The 24,553-nt window shown below is 31.1% G+C and overlaps 1 protein-coding gene across 2 annotated transcripts in view; it reads left to right on the top strand.

The window, feature by feature from the left end:
• The window catches only part of LOC139501551 (guanine nucleotide-binding protein subunit beta), a 29,207-nt gene extending 6,053 nt beyond the window's left edge, over positions 1-23,154 (top strand). For both annotated transcript variants that reach the window (XM_071290666.1, XM_071290667.1), the window contains exons 3-9: positions 4,697-4,842; positions 11,094-11,157; positions 12,358-12,587; positions 13,424-13,553; positions 16,154-16,225; positions 19,256-19,472; positions 20,070-23,154. In XM_071290666.1, the coding sequence (XP_071146767.1) occupies positions 4,697-4,842; positions 11,094-11,157; positions 12,358-12,587; positions 13,424-13,553; positions 16,154-16,225; positions 19,256-19,472; positions 20,070-20,176 (966 nt within the window). In that variant the 3' untranslated portion in view covers positions 20,177-23,154. The remainder of the gene's footprint in view (positions 1-4,696; positions 4,843-11,093; positions 11,158-12,357; positions 12,588-13,423; positions 13,554-16,153; positions 16,226-19,255; positions 19,473-20,069) is intronic.
• Positions 23,155-24,553: the final 1,399 nt, after the last annotated feature.

The raw sequence follows: 24,553 nt of genomic DNA, 5'->3' as shown, positions 1-24,553 counted from the left end.
ATCAAAAAGATCGTGAATTATGTAAAAATGACCGAAAAGCCTTGAAAAATAAAAAGTATATGACCGTTTCATGCTTTGCCCAGCCGGACTTTTACCGGACATTATACAAATGACCGGAATATATGACCGTTTTGGAAACCCTGGTAGGGCCCTGTTGTTAGTTAGTCTTATGTGAGTCTCAAGGAATTAACTTGAAGAAATAACTTATAAAGAACTACTGAAACTCAATTATCTTTTATAAAACTACACACAGATTTCTTTTATATTTTCTCTATTTTGAGCTTCATCATGTTTATATAAGAATAGTCTGATGACAACAAGTATTAGAAAATCTGCTTTAAAAAAGTAAATGTACATCTTGTCAGTCATATTGCCAAAAAAAAAATGAAACATACAGCGCAAACTAAAGCTGTTGTTGTTCCTCAATTCAAAAGATGCACGGTCAATTAACAGATCTATCCATGCACAAGTTCACAGAAGTTCACAGAACCCACAATATATGGAAAATGGGATGTGGGAGGTGAAGTAATCGTTGTTTTCGTGACAATCTCAATTATGTCCCTTATTTCCCAATAATTACCTTAATTGCCAATATTGTTAGAAAGTGTAAATTTTTAAATACAGAATTGATATAAAATGTCCAGCTGGCTCAAATTGTTCATTCCATGCTTTGCTTGAAGTACATGTTCATAATGTATGCAATTTACTAAATCAGTAAGAACTGGAAAATCTATTTAACATAGTAAGTATTTAAAAATAAGGAGATGTGGTATGATTGCTTATTTATTGAGACAACTATCCACCAAAGTTTAAATGAAGTGGATGTAAGCAATTATAGGCAGTTTAAGTTCATTCATGATATTACTATAATTCACAATCAGTTAACACTAAACTGTGGTGTATCCAGAAATTTTCAAAAGAGGGGACCCACTCATGCTTCAGTGATTTCATATATAAACAACAACAAAAAACACTAAAAAGGGGGGCCAGGCCACACCCAACTTGAGTTTGTCTCTGCTAAATTGCTATTTTATTTATATTGTATGCATATGCAGTCTGAGTGCCAATGAGACAACTCTCCATCCAAGTTACAATTTGTAAAAGTTAACCATTAATGGTGAAAGTACGGTCTTACAACAGGGAGCTTTGGCTCAGCTTTAAAGGGCCCCAAAGATACATCTTATTAACGCATATCAGTGTATACACTTAGAATCTACCCCTAGACTGTGTGTACACATTCTGAACGGTGATGAGTAATGCTGTGTATCAGTTATTAATGATCTTCTGTAGTGGTTAGTCATATAAATAGACTACCAACAGATATAGTAACATCTTAATCTATTCCACAGATTGCATTCTCTGTAGTTTTCTATTTATAGATCCTTTAAACACAGAATGTGCTAATCAATATATTATAATGAACAAGATTATATAATTTCATTTCTAGTTCTTAACTTCCATATGCATCCTCTTTGGATTTAATCCAGAATCTAAAGCTGTTGTGGTCAAAGCTGGTCGATCATGAAAATTGGATGATTGAATGATCTATAGATAATCTTTGGTTTCTTAGAAAACTTACTGAATTATCGGAGTGAAATGCTGATAATTCAGGAAAATTTTTAAATTTCAATTTATTTGGAAAATTGTGATTTGAGAAAACCTACAAAGCTATAATTTATATGCTAAGTTTTTTACTTTGAATTTTTGGTAATTACTGTAAATTTGTAGAAATTCCCAACCTAAATGGCCAGTAAACATGTTAAAACAATAAGGTACATGTACATGTAGGTAGGGAAACCCTAATGAAATGTTGTATTTTGCCTGATTTGATTACACTTACTGAGGTGTTTTAAGATGAGTATATAGTCCATAGTTTTTTGTGCATATGTATGGAAATAATAATTGTTTGCTGTGCAAAACTCATCAGTTGTAAATTGCTATCTTTTGATCATGATTATAATTAACTTGGCTTTCTATAAGATCAAAGTTCTTATCTATTTCCCTTGTGAATTATCATTTGTACAGAAAGTGATTTACAACAAACATGACATATGTAAGAAAATACGATTTCAAGAGATGGTGTGTATCAATAAAAAGTTTTTAATGAAAAATCCAAATTTGACTCCATTTCTGATTCTAGATGATGATTTAACAAGCATTTGAAAACCCTTTCATTCCTATTTTCCCATTTTGTTTCAAAATGAACTTTTATGAGTTGTGAACATTTTATATTTAACTTTGATATGGAAATCAATTCTTAAAGTTCATAAATTAATTCACAACACAGTGAACACATAATTCATAAAGTTCAAAAAATTTATTTTCAACTATGATTTACAAAATACTCAGATAGTCTTATTTGATTTTGAGGTATATTTCTGGATTCTCACAGTAAAGTTGAAACCAAAAATATTGTATGACTTTAAAGTTTAAAATTGTGTATTTTGATATGTGCAATGTACTTGTAGTCCTTGTCTTGTAAAATTTGAGACTCGTACATGTTCTTACGATGTTCAAAGTACTTGTGTGGCTAAAATTTCATGTACATTGTGTAAGTTCTCTCCTTGGTTGAATGATTCACATCAGTGTTCAATCGTGAGGTCAAATGGTTTCAAGGCCGTGTTCAAGTTTTTATTTAGTTTCACGTGTTTTAAACAATGATAAGATGAAATCGTTAAACTTCTATTTCAAGCTCTAGATCTTCGGCTCTTAGTAATAACACAAAATATGTCGCGGAGAAAACCTTAGAACAATGTATTAGGATATGTCATAGAATAGCATTGTATCTTTAATACCTACTTAACAAGGATTTTAACAAGTTTTAAAATAGGCCATTAAATAAATCTTTCATAACAAGGTTAAATGGTAGGTGTATATATATCAAAGGAAATTTCATTGCTACATGTATAAATTGATCGGATGTGATTCATTTGTCAGTTATAATACATGGCACAAATGAAAAACATTTGATCAAATCAGTAAGCAAGTGGTTCACCGAAGAGAAATATTAATGGGCTAAAAAAAATTAAAAAAAGAGAAAAAATAAAATTAATATTAAGTAATTAAGATAAGAAAAAATGCACCCCCCCATAAAAAAAAATAAAAACAAAGAATGGGCCAAGACATAGAGAAAAGAAAATAATGGGTTGCTTGAATATAAAGAATAGGGAAAGGTCAGAAAATAAATGAAAAGTAGAAAAAAATGGTCATTGTAATTAAAGAAAGAAATGTCTGATAATGACACCCCTCAAGCTCTAAACCCTCATACAGGACAGATATGATGTCAAATTGTTTTATCTATTTGATTTATTTTGGAGATTTTCTTTGTCCTTTTATTGCATTGTTTGTTTGCTGTCTTCCTAAATGTGCATATCTGGCCATGTCATCTGAAGTTCCAAACCAGTTTCAACTTGAAGTCATGCTCCTGCTTTTATGCAGTTATTTCATAAACATTTTTTTTTTTTTTCGAACTGCAGAATTTAGTTATTGTACATGTTGAGGCTTTAGAAATATGTAACGCCCAGAGCCATTTGAGCCTTGAATCCATTGAAGTACGTTATCGCATGTACACCTCCATTGATTTATGTGTACGAGTATATATACATGATATAGAATCACTTATCTAATGAAAATTTCTGTTTTGAGTTTAAATGGTGTTTTGCAGTTTGCAATCTTCACGCTCAATTATTATTGCAATTGTATTTATTGGTCAAACATGTGTTCCGAAGAATAGATTATTGGCACATACGCGATATGGATCACTTGAGTCGAAGTGTAAATAGGACTTAGATCAATATCTCCATGGTATTTTATAATTATATAGAGTCTCGATCAATGCAGTGACATTATGACAATTGCAATCGGCAGAAGACAACTAACAACTTCACTGTTTCTCTATCAGATCTCCGTCTAATCATAGGCGTTTAGATGCTGTCACAAAGATGGTGACAAAGATTGAATCTTCTTTTTTAGGCGGAGAGAAAACTATGACATGTATGATGATAGTTCATAAATTCTTGATTAAATCAAAAATGTTAAAAAGGCAATTCCTTAAACACATATTCAATAAGATAAAATACATGATATTTTTTCTGAAGGCAGTGCTTTGAAAGGATTTATAATCGTACAATATGTATTTATGTTAACTTGCATGACAGAAATTTCTGAAATGTGTCTGATTTATTTCAAACGTTCAAATTATTTCTTTTAACAACTCGGCCACAATGTGACAAATTCAGTGACCATGAAATTTTATTTGTTTAAAAGACAAATTTTTTACTCCTTTTATGTTTCGGAATAAAATTCCATGCAGTATCTTATGAACCAAGTTACCATTCCTTTTTCATAACAATTTAAAATTTCTAGGGATAAAAGGGTACATATTCATCACAGGATAAGGTACAGCCTACTTACCAGGTTATTGGTCAGAGAATTTGTCAATATATGCATGTCTTTGATACATGTACAAATACATTGTACCAATAATTCTGTCCAGATAAAATATTAAATTAAATTAAATTAAACTCAGTTATCTCAAGTTTTAGTGTTTGAGTAACGAGAGGATTTTTTGTTGGGGGGGGGGGGGGGGGGGGGGGGGGAGGAGAGGAGAGAAAAAGTTAAAATAGTGGGCTGGACAAGACAGGCATCCATTATTTATAAGAGTCTAAACATCTAATGGACCTTTTTTACTTTCCAGGAAGCCAGAAAAGCAGCAGCAGATACCACACTTGCACATGCTACCGCCAATGTCGACCCAGTCGGAAGAATACAGATGCGCACAAGACGCACACTGCGAGGTCACCTTGCAAAAATATATGCCATGCATTGGGCTTCAGACTCTAGGTGTGTATGAGTGAAAATTTCTTAGAAAACTTATCATCATAATCATTGATCATGATTTTTTTAACATTCTTGATCAAAGCTACTTTTAAGTGTATGGCCAAATTAGATATATACATGTATGTGTATAACTGCTTTTGCCTAAGCTAACAGAGTTAAGTCAGGTATTTATTACAATAGAAATAAACTATGAAGCTGTTCTAATCAAAAGGAGCAAATCATTCTTTGATCATATTAATGCTAAGTGTACGGCTTAAGATTTCATTGAAAAAGTTGATCTTAATAACAAGGTATATTCAAAATATTTATTTTTTTCATGTTTCATATTTCTTACTATCATACTTTCACAGACAAATCTTAGAGTTCTGTCGTAGAGTTTCACACCACATTTACACATTAGGAGAAAATGTCGGAATCACTTTAGATTGCACTTAAAACGAGTATTGTTATTTACATGTAAGCTGTCGGATGACAGATGTGAGAAATCAATTGCTTTGAATTATAGCTGCTAATAAGACCGCATTGAAATATTGTCACAGCTCTGTATTATATTGGGTAGAGTTTCTGAGTTCTCCTTAATTAGACAAGTTCAGAAATATGAGTAAATGGTGGTGTAATATGGCTATGGCCTTCGAAACATTTTTTGAAATACAATTTGTTTAAGAGAACAACAATAATGATGAATGAGCCAACAGAAATACATGTGTATTTCCTTCAGCTGATAAGTAAAAAATGGGATGGCTTTGCCAGACATTTGTTTCTACAAAGACATGCAGTATTTATATTCAGGCAATGCTTGCTCAAAAACAAAATTATATGGATGTAGTAAGCTATGAAGAGAGAAATCAATATCAATGCTATTATCAGCATTGTGCCAGGTCTTCACAAGTCTGATTTCTAAATTTGCAATAGTTTATGCATTCGTCAGATTATATTATTGATCCGACCAGTTTATAGACAATGTAGCCATAGAAAATAGTGTACCGAAGTCATTGTCAGGCACAGACAACTTTAAACAGCTGTCACAACGTAATATTTTTATTGATACAATGTAGCTATAAAAAATTAGATTTTACATACATTTTACATTTGTGACCTTTAATTTAATAAAAGTCTGAAAAATCTGACTCTGAGAGCCTGAAAATATGGTGAATTCTTTTCTTTTGAAGGGGCCATATTACATTTGTGTGAATTTATGTTCACACCAACCTGAAACTTAGTACACATTTTCAGATGAAATATGCATGAAATATTTTCCACTGGATGAAAAGCAACCCACAATCAATCAATCATTAAGATATGAACTTTTTTTGTGTACAACGGCAAATTATGGTTTTGACCTAGATTCTGTTGAAAAATGAAAGTATGAGCTGGACATTGTGTCCTATGAACATATATTCAAATACGAAGTCATCATACTACATGTATTCATGAATTTTAATCCTTTGGAAGCAAGTGACAATGTAGCATCTGTATGTTTCTTATTGACAATATGACTATACTAGGTCAGAATTGGTCAAATGCATTCTGACAGAAAAATAATGGAAAATTTGTAAAAATATGCATTTGGCATCCTGCTTATATTTTGCAATAAAGTTCTTTTATGATAGAGATTGATTGATTAATAGACCTGACGTGCAATAAACTATCTGTGATATCTTGATAAAAATAGAATGACGTCAGAGTACAGATGAGTTATTTCATCCTTATTAGTATAAAGTGCACACATAAAGTGGTTCTTTTTAAAAAAAATAATCACGCTTGCATGTGTTGAGTGAATTAAGCAGGGTATAAAATAGCATAAGAAATCATGATTAAGTATAGGATATTATTATCATTTTCAAATACCAAAATTTTCAAAGATCACAAAATTGAATGACAACATGCTACATTAATTCCCAGATTGACAGTATGGTATAAATAGTTTATTTGTCCGACTCTGTTGTTCGTTTTATCAGGTATCCTGTTTAATCTTACAAATCATTGACTGAATTTCATGTTAAATTTCAAGGAATCTTTAAGTACCTAATAGGGTTGTTTACATCACATTTTGTTTATTATGTCCAAATACTCTCTGGAGTTTCTGTGACAAAACAAATGAACCTCCATTCCTCATAAAGGGAAGATAATCATCAACCGATTTCAGAGTTATTATGATTGTATTTTCTTGCATATTGCAACTGTGTACCTCTACCTTGCATTTTTGGTGCAAATCATATATTGGCCATTTCACATTGAAAATAGTGACTTTGTCATATATATCTGACAAAATGGGAATACGTAAGTATGGTTATGATGCTCACAGGTATTCCATGTAGAATGTAGAAGTGACATGGATAAAAAAACATGGTTGCAACTAATAGTATTAGACATTGTACAGGTGTTATCATCCATTTCATTTATTTATTCTCTCTCTCTTGCATTCAGTAACGGGTTGTAAGTATATTTCTTTGTATATGTTTTTTCATTGTTGTATTTTAAAACTAAAATCAAAAAATTTATGAGAAAAAAATTAGTAGTGATTCCAGATTAAAAGTGATTGTCAAGTTTTGCCATTCCTTTTCCTGGATTTGCTTTTTGTTTCATGGTAGATCTGCATGATTTGGTAGTGAAATTACAGAATGAAAAAAAGAAAGATTTATTTACAGCTCTTCTATAAAAGCATGCAAAGCAAACCTTTACTCAACTTGCTTGCTATGTTTGTAAACAACATGTAGGTAACTGTAGTCTGTTTACTATATACTGAAATTTAATTGGACAATAAACATTAACTTCGTTCATGTCAATTTTTATTGTCTAATAAAATCCCAGTATATAATATAAAACTGACTGAAACTCCACCTACCTATTGTTTGCAAACATCCAAGCAAACATAGCAAGCAAGTTGATCAAAGGTTTGCTTTGCATGCTTTTATAGAAGAGCTGTAAAATTGCATATTAACACGTCTTGCATGTTATACTCTTCTCTTTCTCTCTTGTAGTTTTATCTTCAGCATTGTTGTAATTATATCATATGATTTATGTGTCGTCACTTTTTACCATGTTTATATAAATATATACATGCACATTATTTCATGATCATCATTTTCTTAATCTACACAGGCAAATTTGCTGATGTTAATTGGACATCTTTTTCATTCTGCAAAGAGGGAATTGTATGGGGTCAAAGAAAAAGTATAATAAAACTTATAAAAGGGGGTTTGGTCTCTGAAATCTTGAAATTTATTCTGAATAATAGTCCACTTCACATTATTTATTTTTGATTGTACATTTCTCATGTTAAATGTATGTGAATATTTTGAAAAACTTCTTTCTGTTGCTAATATATTTTAAGATTTTTAAAAAAATAAGGACTTTTTATGAAAATGATCACGTGAGATTCATATATTTTTCTCAGACATTACTAGTACATTGTATATCATAATTTTGGTTTTAAACATTGAAAAATTTAAAAAGTAATGTTTTGTTGACATCATATATGTCTGAAACCTTGTAGAGTGCATTGCTCTTCAAATGTTGTTCATATAATAGTCTCAATAAATAAATTATCATATTATACACATATATATAATAGGGTTATTGCATGAATATTGGGGAATATTGTCCCAAGTAGAATTTTATATTGCACAAGCTTGTGAGTCCAATATATATTGTAGGAGGGACAATATTCCCCAATATTCATGCAATAACCCTTTTATTGTATAGCAATATAATATTTGAAAGTAAAAATTGGTTTAAACTAAGATATTGTTGATGATGACGTCATGATTTTGAAGATTAATTGCACTAGAGCAGTATTGGAATTTATTGCATGCTAACTTTTGGTTACTTTCTGTGGGAAATATTATATTGCTATGCAATAAATATATTTATTGTTATGATTTTTCCCCCCATAATTTCTGCACACTAGTTTTTATGAACCATTCTATTTTTAAGGCAAAATAACATACTCCCTTAGTTTCTGTACCCATAATGTACCCATTCACTCTCTTATTTACTGTTTTACTATCATTTTTGTGTGTATTTCATGTAAACAAAGTAGGATTCTTAGTCTGACATATCATTTAAAGAAATGTACATAAAACAGTAAATTTGCCTATGCACTTTTGTATTTTTTTTAAGTATTCTTACATGGCTAATGGCAAGCAAGGCAGAAAACAATTGTCTTTTGGAATTAACACTTTCTATCAAAAATTTGCATGACTTGTCTTTATTTGATTGCTTTTCTTTAAATGTGAATTTTAGATGCAATTTACTTTTAGTTGATTTTGACCTAAAAATACATTATGTATGGGTATTAATTTGATACAACATTATTTGTATGTTTAAAGAGTTGTAAATGTTAACTTCACACACTTAATTGAGATTTTGCACCTCTTGCATGTTAACTAATTGGTGATCTTTAATTTGAACTCTTTTAAGAAATAGTAATGCATTTTACAAGGTGTCATGGCCAAGGAAATTGCTTCTTCTTTTAAAAGAAAACCTAACTTGGGAATGGCTTGATTCGGAAATGATGGAAACAGCTTTTCTCTTGGTGAAAGGAAAAGAATATGGAAGCATGACCATTTTAAAGCACTGACAAATATATTTTTCAGTTTTTGAATAAAATTGATTTCAGTTTTTGATTACATCATAAAGTTTATTTCAAAATGTATTTGATGTTATGTGACTAGCTGGAAAATAATGTTTTTGTTGGACAAACCCAACGTTTTTATTATTTATTGTTCATGATGACAAACTTGGTTATTTTGGTTAGATTTTAACTGTTCTTCTGTTGCTGAACATTTTTGTTTCAAGCAAGAGACTATAATCATAAACTGTGATAAAAAATAGCAGCAGCTTTTATAATATTTTCATGCATTTAAATGCAACAGCTGTATTTTTTGTTTAAAATTCAAAGCTTGTTTCTCAAAAAACTTGCTTGCTTTTTGACTAAATTGCTTTTCCAACATGCTGTTCATTAAATGTTAAAGCTGCCAGGCACATATATCTATTGAATTGCAAGAAAATGTCAATTCTATGATTATTTTTTTTAATCGAAAAAAAAACAACGAATTTCATATGATAGATTTATACATGAACACGTTAATGCATCTTTCTTTTCACGGAAACTGTTCCCAAGATGTGGGGTTTCAGCTTTCTGCTAAAAGTCCAGAGGGTTTCTTTCCCGTTTGAGCAACAGACAGAATTTCTTCATTTTTCACATGTGCAATGACATTAGCAAATATCATGATCATTTTCAGTTCATACTGGTGTATAGTTTACAGTGCTTACATGGAGGTTTAGATTACAATGTATTATAATTAATTTCAATTACATGTATAAACAAAAATTTCCTGAAAGACAGTTAAGACGCCTATGGCTCCTGCCACTTGGCTGCAAGGGCATAGTGGTGGCTTTTTTAAAAGTGAAAACATTGAATTTGAAATTTTGTCACATGTATGTTATTTTCAAAGGAACAACTTTTTATGCAACCAAATTAAAAGTATTATCTTTCACATCTAGCAGACTAGCACTTGTTCTCAAGTGCAGTTCAAAAGATTCTAATTTTTGGCAATGTAAATATCTTTTAAAAGTGATTATAGTTGCCCTTATTTAATGTTTGATGATCCACTAAATGCATTAGAAATGTCATGTTCAGATGTTGGTTCACTGTATAGAATTATAAAAGACATTTAGTTAGACCCCTTTAGTTACAAATATACATTTTAATTACAATGCACAGTTTCAATTTATTGATTAAGTTGCTTATCTTAGTTAAATATTCATATATGTTTGAATTAAAAGAAACCGCACAAGAGTTTTTTTGTCAAACGTCACCACCCATGATTGTAATGTATTGTAGTGCAAGCTGTGGACTTCTTCAGGACAAAAACTATTTGGACTACCAACTTGGATCCAATTTACATCCAAAAAAAAAAAAAAGTCTTTCAGGGCTTTATATATTTAATTTTAAAATAAAATTGAGAAAGAAAATGGGGAATGTGTCAAAGCAACAACAACCCGATGAAGACCATAGAAGTTAATTTCAATTAAAATAATAGAAACTTTAACTCGCTTGTTTTTTTAATCAAATTCAATATTATATTAAATACTAATCTCCATGTTTGCACTGTTTGCTGGCTAAATCATGTCAAATTTGATACTAGACAAATCTAAGTACATACATGTTACTCAGGCTGAATTCTGCTTTCAATATATATTGAAGGTATTTTGAATGCTTATATTTAACTTTATTTTCTGTTTTACAGAAATTTAGTGTCAGCCTCACAAGATGGTAAATTAATTGTATGGGATGGATATACAACAAACAAGGTAAACTATTAGTCATTGGTCAAATTATATTCCTATAGTCCAATCACAACCTTCTTCTGTCCTTTACCTTCGTCCGACACATATTTTGATCACACTTTTCTGAGATATTATGTAATGACTTATTTGGTCAACAGTTATGTATGGTGTGTTTGCTTTTGGATCTCTGTCGTATATTTCCTTTTTTTATACTTTGAATTGCTATATTGGGGTTAACTGCTTAGCATCACAGTTGATGCATTCTTGTGAAGATTTTTTTTAAGTGAAAAATCTGCTTTACTTCATCAAATGGTATACACCTTGCCACTGAAGGGAAATCAATTTAATGTAAGATAAGAGATAGTTGAAGATTTATTGAAATTTGGACCCATGGATATCTGTAAAAAAAAAAATAATTGATAGTCACATGAAAAATAAAAGTATGTAGTTCATTATTACATCAGACATTTTTACAGACTTTTGATGTGATAAGATATACATATATATGTCTTCTTATCAGTACTTTATTGTAAAAAGTTTAAAAAGATTATCATTTGAGGAAATACCTTAGTTGTTTATCCTCATGTCTAAGTTGCTCAGAAGATTTACTTCCTTGATGGACAATAATATGAAAGCCTTTTTTCCTTGTTAAGTATTGATTTTCTTATCAATGGTAATACTTAAGTAAAATTATTTTCCTTTCAAAAATACATTTTATAGAGTTTCCTTGGTAACTGGGAAATGTGTTTTTTCATTTAAAATCAGAAATGATGAAAATGAAAATGTTAATAAACAAAAACAAATGAAAATGAGATTGATGGAAAATACTTTAATGATATTTTCTACTGTAGAAAAGACTTTGAAATTAAATATTTTAATACAAGGATGATTTAATATGACCATAGCAATCATGGCAATATTAAGACACCTTTGAAATTAACCTGTTATTCTATATTCCAAAACAACCAGTGACAAATTCGGTGGAGAAATGGAGGAAGAAGCCCCTCTTTTGTTCATCATAAAAGCTACAATAGATATATTCCCCTGGCCACGCTCAGCGGTATTCTAACCCCATACCAGACCATTATAACCTCACCTAACTGTGAATCCTGGACCACCCCTGACAGTACTTGTATGCCATTGAGGAATTATTAGAACAATCAAGTATATATATATAAATTCTGAAAGTTTTATTGACAAGAATATTTTGTATTTTTTTTCCAGGTACATGCTATACCATTGAGATCTAGTTGGGTGATGACTTGTGCCTACGCTCCATCTGGTAGCTATGTAGCTTGTGGTGGATTGGATAATATCTGTTCTATTTATAGTTTAAAAACCCGAGAGGGAAATGTCCGTGTCAGTCGAGAACTACCAGGTCACACTGGTTACCTGTCCTGTTGTAGGTTTATAGATGATAACCAAATAGTGACCAGTTCAGGAGACATGTCATGGTATGGTTTATGTTATATTTGAATTGTCAAAACATGTTCCAAATTCTGAGTCACAAAAATCTTATATCCCTATTTGCAATATGGGCCGTGGCGGATAGAAATCGATCTTATGAAAATGATTATTAAATATATATATATAGATACATCTGTTAACCTATTTCATGTTGAAAATCTCTCTGGAAAGACTGTAACTGTTTTAAAAGTTAGCTGTTCAAAGAAAATCTACAAAAATACCAAAACTCATAGTGATACAACCTAAATTTTGTATTTGCATTTCCAAAACCAATCAAAGTCTTATATGTACATGTATATATGCATTTGCATAAGGTCGATTTCTATCCAAAGCGGCTCATATGTCAGTGGATCAGCTACCCAACATCACACAGACATTTAGTGTTCATGGTCCTTAAAAAAAAAGTGTAAGGGATCCTTTTAAGTTTATGATCTGTGGTAACTTTCGTGCAGAGAATTCAATTTCTATACATACTTAAAAATAAAAATCCAAGTATGTTTAAAAAAAACTAGAAACAGAAAGTTAAAAATAGAAACAATAGAAACAATGTCTATATATATCCTTATTTAGAAGTAGGTATTTCCTATATAATTTAACATACAATTTTGTTTTGTCGTGAAACAAAGATAGATACGATAAGAAAGTTCTTTCACACCGATAAATGCGTCTCAAAATCATGATTTTTACTGTCTTTAATTCTTAAGCTACATGTATAAAGGTGGGTAAGGTTGTTGAATTGAATAAGACGTATTTCAAACAGTAACCCATCAACACATTACAAACAGCATTGATATGAATCACATGTTTACAACTTGTTTTACAGTGCATTATGGGATATTGAAACAGGCCAACAGACAACAGCTTTCACAGGACACACTGGTGATGTTATGAGTTTGTCACTCTCCCCAGACTTTAAAACTTTTGTATCTGGAGCATGTGATGCTTCAGCTAAAGTAAGTTTATAATCATTGTGATTAGAAAGAGGTTCTTGTAGTCTGAAGATGGAATAACTGAAACTGGCTTTTAGTATCACTACCCATCTTTTGAACTTTGAAGATAGGTCAAGGTCTGTTGATCAATTAGTTTCCTATAAAAAAAAATATGCTTTAACAAACACTAATGAAATTATGTTGGAATATAATGAGCAACTGGCAACAGATTCATGTATGTGATATCGAAACCTTGACTTGTTCATTCATACCCTTTCTAAAACCTTTCCATTAATGCTTAATTGGTGACAGAATTTTTTTTCCAACAATGCATACATCCAATTATCAGTTTGCCATGACATTTTAAATTATATCCAATATAGGTCAGTCAGAACACATTGGACTATGCTAACAATTATTTCTGAACCAGTTTAAGTGTTACAGTAGAGATAATTTCCAAATGCATGTAGAGCAACACTTTGGTTTAATAGCTTGCTTGCTTTGTTTATTGTACAATTGTAATTGGGATAATTAATCTGATTAATATATATATACAGGTTTAACAAATAACAATGCCAATATATATTGCTTTAAGATGTCAATCCTGTTGCAAAGCTTGAATAAACTTTATACATACAAAGCAAGCAGGCCAACCAAAGTTTTACTCCACAAGCATTTAAAAAAAAACTCTAAAATTAACAGTAATCTATGTCATCAAAGATGAGTTACTTTCCAAGTCATTTTTGTGGTGACTAGAAAAAAGGGATCAAAATTGGATATCTCTGACTCAAATAATTGTTGATAAAAGGTAGATTAATGAAAATCTGTTAAGAAATGACAGTTGATTTTTGCTCATTGTTGAATGCTCTATGGTGCCCATCACTACTTTGGTACTACTGTGGTTGATAGTCGTTCCTCTGCAAATCTGATCATACCTTAATATTATGCAAGAAAATGTTCTGCTAACTGTTGATTTTCATTCTTGATAAAATTGAGAATGGAAATGGGGAATTAGTCAAAGAGACAATAACCCTACCAAAGAGCAGAAAACAGCCAATGGCCACCAATTGATCTTCAATTCAGTGAGAAAATCCTGCAGCCGGAGGCTTGGTTTGTTTCACATGTGCAATATTGACTTATGATATTGATTTGTTATTTGACTGTACTTTTCCCTGCCAATCAAATAAGCATGGTCGGCAGTGAAATGTCAGATTCATTATAACTCTCTTATGTATATCAGTCAAATATAAAATGCTGCATAATTAAACGTGGTATTGAACGTCAAAGATTAAGTGATATATCGTTAATGTACAACTTCATCATCCAAAGACAATTACTGTCCTCGTAAATTCTCATTAAGTTTCCAATAATCAATAATGTCAGGTGCTTAGGCTATATATCATGTGCTTTCACCTGTAATTAAAGCTGCTTAAAGGTGGAGTTATTGTTGTTGATCAATAGAGAATTTTGCCTACATGCAATTTCTGGGAAGAATACCTGGATTTTTAACAATAATATGTAGCATGAAGTGACATAATCAGTGTCTCTGAAAAACATTGAAAATAAGATGATTTTGTTGCGATTTTTTTTCCTTCTCAAATGTTCTCTAAAAACATGATGATTAAAAGCTTATTTGAGCTTATGTTGTCTCTGTTGTATACATTGCTGACTCTAAATAAAGCTTATTTATTAATAACATAGAAAATAAGATGATACTGTTCATTTTTTTGTTGGATTTTTGTTTTTCATTCGAATGGTCTCTGAAAATCATAGCAAATAAGATGATTTTGTTGGATTTCTGTTTTTTCCTCGAAGGAATATATTAATATTTATCCCAATTAGAAAGGAAAATATGCTTTATTATTCATTGGTACTCCTACATCAGATACTTCATCTGTTGTTTTCCCTGGGGTCCATTTAACAGCATGGTAATTTGATGCTTTAATGCCTGAATGTTTATTTGCTATCTGAGATAATTTCCTTATTGATTGAGTTACAGATATGATGCTTTAATTTTTAAGAAAAAAAAATGCTTCTTTTCACTTCCTTGTCTTAATACAAGGATATAATGTGAAATTTGCAGGGTGGTCATAGTAGTAACTATTGTATAAATCCCTAGCCAGTCAACACTGAGGTTATGTGTTCGAACCCTCTTGAGCAGGTGCACTCGACTCCATTCTTAATTGACTAGAATTTTCAGTTTTCCTATAGAAGGTGGTTTTCTCTGGGCACTTTGTCTTCCTCCACCAAATAAAACTGGACACAATGAAGTAGCTTAAATCCAGTTCTTAAAAGTGGCGTTTAAACACCAAAAATCAAAATCAGATGGTTCATAGTAGTCTCTCGTCCTGTCAGTGCTTTTATCTCTCCAGATTTCAATTAAAATTATCCAAAGTTTTTAGGCTGGTAATAGGGTGGTCCTTGGATTTTTTTGTTAAATTTATGATATTTGTTTTTTTAAAAACCTTGAAATACTTGTCATAATTCTAACAAATTATAAATATAGAATTATGAAAATCTAGGACTATCAGATATAATTTTGTGTAACTTTTTTGGTAAAATTTTATTTCTTTCAAATGATGTGTAATTTATGGGAGTTATTAATATGTTTTATTTTTTTTCAGTTATGGGATATAAGAGATGGTATGTGTAGACAGACATTTTCTGGCCATGAATCGGATATCAATGCAATAACAGTAAGTATTCACAAACAAAATTGCTTGGACAAGTGCATATCTGGACATTTTCTTTAATATGATTGTATCAATAAACCAATTTTTCAAGACGTTTTGGCCAATAAGTGGAAGCAGTCTTCAGTCCACAAGCCAAGGCCAACAAGCCCAGGCTTCTTAAATTCTTCTCTACAACCCAACAGAATACATCTAAAATTTAATAAAATTGAGCTTCAGTCTTGATTTGAACATTTATCTTGAAGACTGAACATATATCTTCAATAGCATAAAATTGAGAATGGAAATGGGGACTGTGTCAAAGAGACAACAACCCGACCATAGAAAAAAAAACAACAGCAAAATCTGGATACTTTTTAAAGTGAAAAAAAACAAACAAGATACTTTGGTTAAAATTCACTCTTGTGTGTTGAAACAGTCAATAATTGATGGGTGATTTGGTGGGAAAACACCCCTGACAACTCTATCATAGAATGATATGAGTATTTATTACATATATATTAATTAATATTTCAAATTCGACTACTGAAAGTCTTGAGGTTTTCTAAAGGCAATACTGCTTTCTACAATATTAAAAACTGTCTGCCATGTAGCTCAAGAGAGTTGAAAGTAATGTTAATTGGCATTCATACCACATCTAATATCTATTTAGCACCAATCACTAGAATATTTTATGACCTGATAATTGCATCTTTAGATTTATTCTGATATGCTCCATTTATTCATTCTATTAAAGGTGAGTAACCGTTTGGGAAAAAAACATTTAATTGAAAGCAAGCCATACATGGCTGGTGAAGACCTACTTCTTTATACTTTGATAGTTCAATTGGGTGAAGGTCGTTCGTTAAACATCAGTAAGAAAGTTGAGGAAAACCATGACTACACGTAATAATTAATTATTGCTAAATGATTGACGTGGGAAGATTCCACGAATTGATAGAAAGCCAACACTTGAGACCTAATTATGGATCAATATCAAATTCCAAAAACTCAAATCTGTAAACAAACGAAAGAGTAACCAGAGAATAGCTTTGATAATACTTCTGTGAACTTTAACATTTACCGATTCTAGAATTACTGCTAGCAAACAGTATTATGTATTGATTCTGCAGCATGTATTCAAATTGGTTATATTGATTTGTACATAACACAAGTCAATATTACAGTGCATGTTTAACATTTAAATCTCAAAGGATTCAATAGATACTATGACGATATTAAATTAGATAGTGAATAATAAATGAACCTGTCTCTAAACATTTATACTACGTATCCCTGACTGATAACATGCCTATAGATAAAGATAAGGTATGCTAATTAGATGAAGATCAGTATTTTCCCTAGTAGATTGTATAAGACTGTACCAAGTCAGGAATGTAACAGTTGTTGTCCCTTTGTGTGATGTGTTTGAGCTTTTGATTTTGCCATTTGATTAGGGAATTTCTGTTTTGAATTCAGAGTTTAGTATTTTTGTTATTTTTCTGTTTTTGGTAATGAATTTAGAAGGAATTGGGTAACTAGGTTTTAAAGAATTAGGACCTTTATAAATGCATGATTGTTCCACTTCGTATTAACTCTATTGGGAAATCTCTGAATTTATGTGGCATGTCGAAATTTTAAAATCTAATATGTGAAGATATCAAATTAGATAGTGAATAATAAATGAACCTGTCTCTAAACATTTATACTATGTATCCCTGACTGATAACATTGCCTATAGATAAAGATAAGGTATTATAATTAAATGAAGAGTTGTATTTTCCCTAGAAGATTTTTTAAGAATGTTGGTCATGAAATTTGAAGGAAGGGGTAACCAAGTTTTAAAGAAACATTTTAATTGGATGAAGAGAAGTATTTTCCCTAGAAGCTTGTAAAAGAATGTTGGTAATGAATTTTTCAGGAAGGGGGTAACTAAGTTTTAAAGAATTTGGACCTATTTAAATGCATGGTGGTTCTAACTGGCATTTACCCACCAGGGGAATAACTGAATTTAGGTGGCATGTTGAAATTACAAGATCTGATTAAGAAATAATTCCTTCGTGTCATGCTCTATTCTCATTTTAACATTGGTAGGCATTTTATTGGTCGCTATTTTACACTGAGCTTTAGGGAGTTAATGAATGTAAACAGAATGTGTGTGCATGTGTTAAACATATTTTGTGCTAATTAGAACATGGCTTTGTTTACAAAGCGTAATAAGGACGTCATATTGTAAAATATGTAATACGGAAACATCTATAAAACACCAGATTAAATGTTGTCGATGTTCATGTTAAAATAGTGTGATAATCATGAGTCATATTGATTGTTTGATGCAAGAGTTTTGAATCCGTCACAATATCCAATGTTTAGCATTTTTATTGGCACCAAAAGCTTCTTTCAGGTCAAAACCAATTATGTTAAGTGATGCTTTGTTTAATATATACATAATTAGGTTAATTTGTGACCGTATGGTGACCTATACCGTAGTTGGACAATTTATTCTTTGAGTTGTCTAATTGGCAATCATACCATGGGGGTTTGGATGGGGTTAAATGATTAAAGAATAATAAAAAAAATGAAGATTAGAGAAAAAAAGGGGTTAATATTTTGAAGATTAGAGAAAAAAGGGGTGAAAATTAAATGTTTACAGAATAACAGAACCCTCCCCCCCCCCCCCTTTTTCCCATCCAGACCCTCATACCATTGTCTTCTTATTGTTTATATATAGTCGAGAATATGTATAACTTGGATCTTTCCTTATTAAACTACATCAAATTAATTAGAAAAATCACGAAATTAAATCGCCGTGAAGTAGACTAGCTGGAGATGAACGCAAAATAAAGTATCCGCGAAAATAAGTTGGTTTACAGTATACTGTGGTAATGCAAAGTCTACATAAACTCAATAAAAATGGTTAGCTTGTGCCCTCAAGATGCTTTAAAATAAAAATCCCATGACTTGTGATTTCTTGTGGAGGAGTTAATATTACTGTCTATCATTTTTGTGAATTCATGATGTCCTTTTAATGAATTGTAAATCTCTTTTTTTTTACAGTATTTTCCAAACGGATATGCCTTTGCTACTGGATCAGACGATGCAACATGTCGCTTGTTTGATATCCGTGCTGACCAAGAGATAGGAATGTACTCCCACGACAACATTATATGTGGTATAACATCAGTTGCCTTCTCCAAGTCTGGCCGTCTGTTGCTGGGTGGATATGATGATTTTAACTGCAATGTATGGGATGTTCTCAAACAAGAGAGAGCTGGTAAGTTCAGGTTATATTTGACATTGGCTATTAAAGTGGTGGTCATCTTCTATTTAGACAGATTTTGAAAGTTTTACTGCTTCCCTGCATAGAAAAACGAAAAATGTCACATTTCTTTGTCAGGTTTTCTTCAATAAGTATGTACAACAGAGATCTGTTTGGTCCTTGTTTCTTATGCTTAGATAATATGTACCTGATTTGAATGTACAGCATGTACAGAAAACACCAGCATTGAATATGTAACATTAAATTCAAAAATTGTTGAAATTGAATTGAATTGCTATTTTGACCTTTAATCCTTGTTATAACATACATACATTTGACATAAATTAATGAAAGAATTATAGAGAAAAATACATTTTCAAATATCTATTTATTAATTCTTATCTGATTTATTTTTATACGACCCCACAAAAATTAAAAAATTTTACCTGATGTAATTTTAAGATGATTAAAATTGTCTATTGTTCTAAAGCTGGTTACTTTATATACTATTTTTCTTTGCTTTGAAAACGGTGTAATGTTTGCTGCTCTCTCTAACCTACAGGTTATTCCATTCTTTTGTATTGCTCATTTTGTGACTTGTGGTTATTTCAGGTGTATTAGCAGGTCATGACAATCGTGTCAGTTGTCTAGGGGTAACGGAAGATGGAATGGCTGTTGCCACAGGATCATGGGACAGTTTCTTGAAGATCTGGAATTGAGGAGGGGCACACATTGTAGCCCCCCTCCATTTTATAATCCTGACTATAATTTTTAAAAATGACAAAAAATCCACGGGATCTGTTGTGATTTTAGAACTAGAAACAGATCTTGATCAAACCACTTGTATATGTTTAGGGGGGAGGAGTGTAAAACTGTGGATGGAATTCTGTTTGATGTTTATCATATGTTTGCTTTATAGTTAGGATACAAACCTTTTGAAAAGGAAAAAATGGAACAACATATTTTACATTGGATATAAAGGAGAATAATTTCACCTGTGAATATCTAGTGTAATTGGAATAGAAGATGTCAAACATTAAATGTTTCATTGCATTTTTAACATATAACGGAAGATCTTTGGGATATTTTCGAAGTGTGGATGTGACCAGATGTGCTTGGTTATGTGTGTTTCTTATTTTGAAAAAAAATCGTGCACTTAGAACAAATTTAAAACTCGAAAGTTGGCTGTGTACCGTTATATTGTGTAACTCCATGTAATCCTAACTCTAGTTTTCTTTTTTAAAGTGCTTATAAATATTGATTTTTGTATTTTCTTGCACTGTGTAATGATCATCTAATTGTATAAAATCATAGGATTACACAGATTAAAATGGTACCAGTTCAAAACTGGAAACAGGTATACTATCCTTACATAGTATAGTTGTAGTTTTGTATTTTTTTCAGGTTGAATCTCTTAAATAAAATTAAAATTAAAGGTCAAATCACTCAGAGTGAAAGATCAGTAACAAATTTCTACTTGTATATAAAATTGAAAAGTTTTCAGAAAGAATCGGACCGAAAATTGAAAATGGTTAAATATATTATTTTCACAAATTTTTAAATTTAAATGGTCATTGAAGGGAAATAAATGTTAATAAAGTACCACTTTTGTTCAGAAAGAAAAAATGTATTTTTAAATGTATTTCTGATATTTTTCATTCATTTTTAAATTAATGTGCAAACAGTGTTGCATGCTAGGAGTGCAAAGATTTTGCCAATGAAATAGTGCAATGGTATATATATATATATATAACTTAATTTTACATGGGATTGTATTGTATGTTTTGAATTTTCTGTTAGTTTCATACAGAATTTAATATCTTTTGTATGTTTATTTTCTTACGTTCTATAAAGTCTCAAGGTTCATGTTCTAGCCATTACATACATACTGTTCTATTTAATGTTCTTGTCATGTTTAATATTTATGTAAAGTAAAGGAGTTGTTTCGAATACATTTGTTTTTATAAATCTTTTCTTTTCTGAAAATAATTTAAAAACACACATTTGTTTTTATAAATCTTTTCTTGTCTGGAAAATTTTTTAAAAGCACCAAAAGTTGAAAAATTCGAAAATAATTTTTGACTTGAACTTTAACATTTGACCTTTATCGGGAGGTTGGATTCTGGGTTATATGTGTGTTTTAATAGCAGCATATATCCTGCATATTTATCTGTGTGAGAGGTGTACGAACGATTAGGATGTTCAGTTCAAATATTTTTGAGCAGTCTGTCCCAGTTAATTATATTCTGAATGTATGTAGATAAAATATATATATGTATTCTTATTATAACTTTAAATCATGTTTTTAAGGCAGATTAATTTTCTCCCACCCCCTTAGTTTGTATGAGCACATGCATAAATGTAGTTCTAAAACGATACGTTAACACGATCATACATGAGCTCAAAACCTGTGCGGTTATTTTTTACGAAAAAAATTCAAACAAGAACAAAGGCTCGTAAAGGAAAGAACATTTCAGTTCAACTTATGATCAATTTTAATTGTAAGATTTTTTTTTGTAAGAAAAGCCACATGATATTTATCATAATTAACGATGTACTAATGGACCATAATTTTTCATCTCATAAAACTAGCCCAATTTGGTATTCGTACATTGCATCTTATAATTTAAATAAAAGCAGAAAGAATCGGGTGTCGATAATACATGTAAATGGTTAACCAAAGGGGTTGTACGCAATTTAAGAAAAATCAATTTCAAATTGTGAGTTTTCCTCAAATTTAACAGAAATTTTAGATGATTATTAAAATACCTGTACATGTAGTTGTTTCAAACTACGTGTGATAATTATTTTTCAATCCCATGCATTTATAAAATTTTTGTCTTTTGCAAATTAATTTTGATTTTGATTCTGATTTTGCTTATATTTAAGTTGAATGGTAGTGTTGTATGTATAGCCATAACACATAAACAGTTTCCGTCAGTTATTTAGAGGAATTTTTTATTTTTTCTTATGAAATTTTCTGCAGATCGAAAAAGTGACTCTTTGAGGTTTTTTTTCATAAACAGTTAAATTCATTGAGAGATTTGAGTAGTTAAAGCTAAAAGTAAATACATAGTAATTTGTGTATCTTTAGTCCAACAATCCTGCATTGACTAAAATTATTTTCCTCAGAAATCTCTATTAAACAACTCAGTAGCTATAGGGTTTTCACTAAGATGAGTCAAAGAGTTCTGGACATGCAAAAAGGAGATTTCTCTCACCATTTTCTAAACAGATGAGTTCAAAGTTGCATCAAGATTCAATGATAAACCATTTTATTGCATAGCAGTATGATATTTCCCACAGGAAGCAACCAAAAGTTAGCGTGCAATAATTTATAATAGGATTATTGATTTCACAGTGGCAAAAAAACTGACAAATCATGCCCATGGACTTGTCTGGAAATATCTTAGTGAGGACCCCCCCAAAAAGGTTAAACAGAAACAAGATTCTTTTAAGAACTACCTTATGTAACAGTATCTTAAGAATTGAAATGGACTTTTTAACAAATCTCTGTCTCTCTTGATACTACAAGTTCAAATAGATACCATGTCTGTAATAAGTGGCATTAGAATGCCACATATATTACCATGGCAACCCCTGCAATTACTAGTCTTAACACACATTATTATTGTTGAATCTGTCTAGAATGTGTATTTGTACTTTTCATTTGTCAAATAAAGCTTTTTGTCATTAATATAGTGTTTTATTGCATAGTGAGCTAATGAAGGATTCAACATAAACATATTTTTATGCCCCACCTACGATAGTAGAGGGGCATTATGTTTTCTGGTCTGTGCCTCCGTTCGTCCGTTTGTTCGTCCCACTTCAGGTTAAAGTTTTTGGTCGAGGTAGTTTTTGATGAAGTTGAAGTCCAATCAATTTGAAACTTAGTACACATGTTCCCTATGATATGATCTTTCTAATTTTAATGTCAAATTAAAGTATTGACCCCAATTTCATGGTCCACTGAACAAAGAAGAAGATAGTGTGAAGCTCAGGTTAAAGTTTTTGGTCAAGGTAGTTTTTGATGAAGTTGAAGTCCAATCAACTTGAAACTTAGTACACATGTTAACTATGATATGATCTTTCTAATTGTAATGCCAAATTAAAGTATTGACCCCAATTTTACGGTCCAGTGAACATGTAAAATGATAGTGGGAGTGGGGCATCCGTGTACTATGGACACATTCTTGTTGTTCATGTTTTCCAGTTAAAAGTCAGAGCTTTGATGGTATTTGTTCAGTCTTAAAATACAATCACTTCTATATTTATACTTGTCAGATTTTTTAGAAAACAAAATAATTTTGGATTGAAATCACCAAGGTTTTAGACAGTATCTGTACAGATTTCTATTTTCAAGGGAGTGAATTGCCTAGAAATGGAGATCCCAACATTGGAAAGATGTTATTTTTATATCCTATTGTTTCCTTTCTTTCTGCTGTCGTATATACTGTTGTCCCTTCCTGTCAGACAACTGCCTTGGTGATCCCATAGTAGTATGCCGGCCTGCTGGAGTAAGAGATGTGGTGGACTCAACACTTCACAATTGGTATTTGCTGGTTCCCTGCTTATGCAAGGTGCATTTAAGAGAAAGAGCAAAGAATGGTCTCCTCACAGTCTGAATACTACATCTAGGTAGGGTGACATGTCTTCCTTCAGAATGTTACCTTTAGAACTCACATTATAGAAGTCCCAACTCACTATGTCTGGTCTAGTAGAAAGCAGAGTATATATGTATCACTTAATTAGTTCTTTTACTGAAAATATCTTAAAGAAATATGAATATATACCCTGTTTTTTACAAGACCGATATACTGAGCAGCATTTTTAAAGCGCTAGTTTTCAAGGCAAAAAAATGGAACTTTAATATTATCATATGTTGACCTGATAATGGTTTACTTTTACAACTTGGATGGAATTGTCTCACTGACACTCATACAACATCTTCTTATATCTATATAAAATGATGAATACAGTTCAGACCTCAATCAGACAACGTTGGACATTGATAGTGTCCCGTGGACACGGTTTCTTGCTTTGTAGTTTTGCTGTGTTTTAAATCTGTTTTGATTCAGATGCAATTATATATATAA

The sequence above is a fragment of the Mytilus edulis genome, chromosome 13 (genome assembly GCF_963676685.1).
Source record: "Mytilus edulis chromosome 13, xbMytEdul2.2, whole genome shotgun sequence".
Taxonomy (NCBI): Eukaryota; Metazoa; Mollusca; class Bivalvia; order Mytilida; family Mytilidae; genus Mytilus; species Mytilus edulis.
This window is presented reverse-complemented; position numbering and strand designations above follow the sequence as displayed.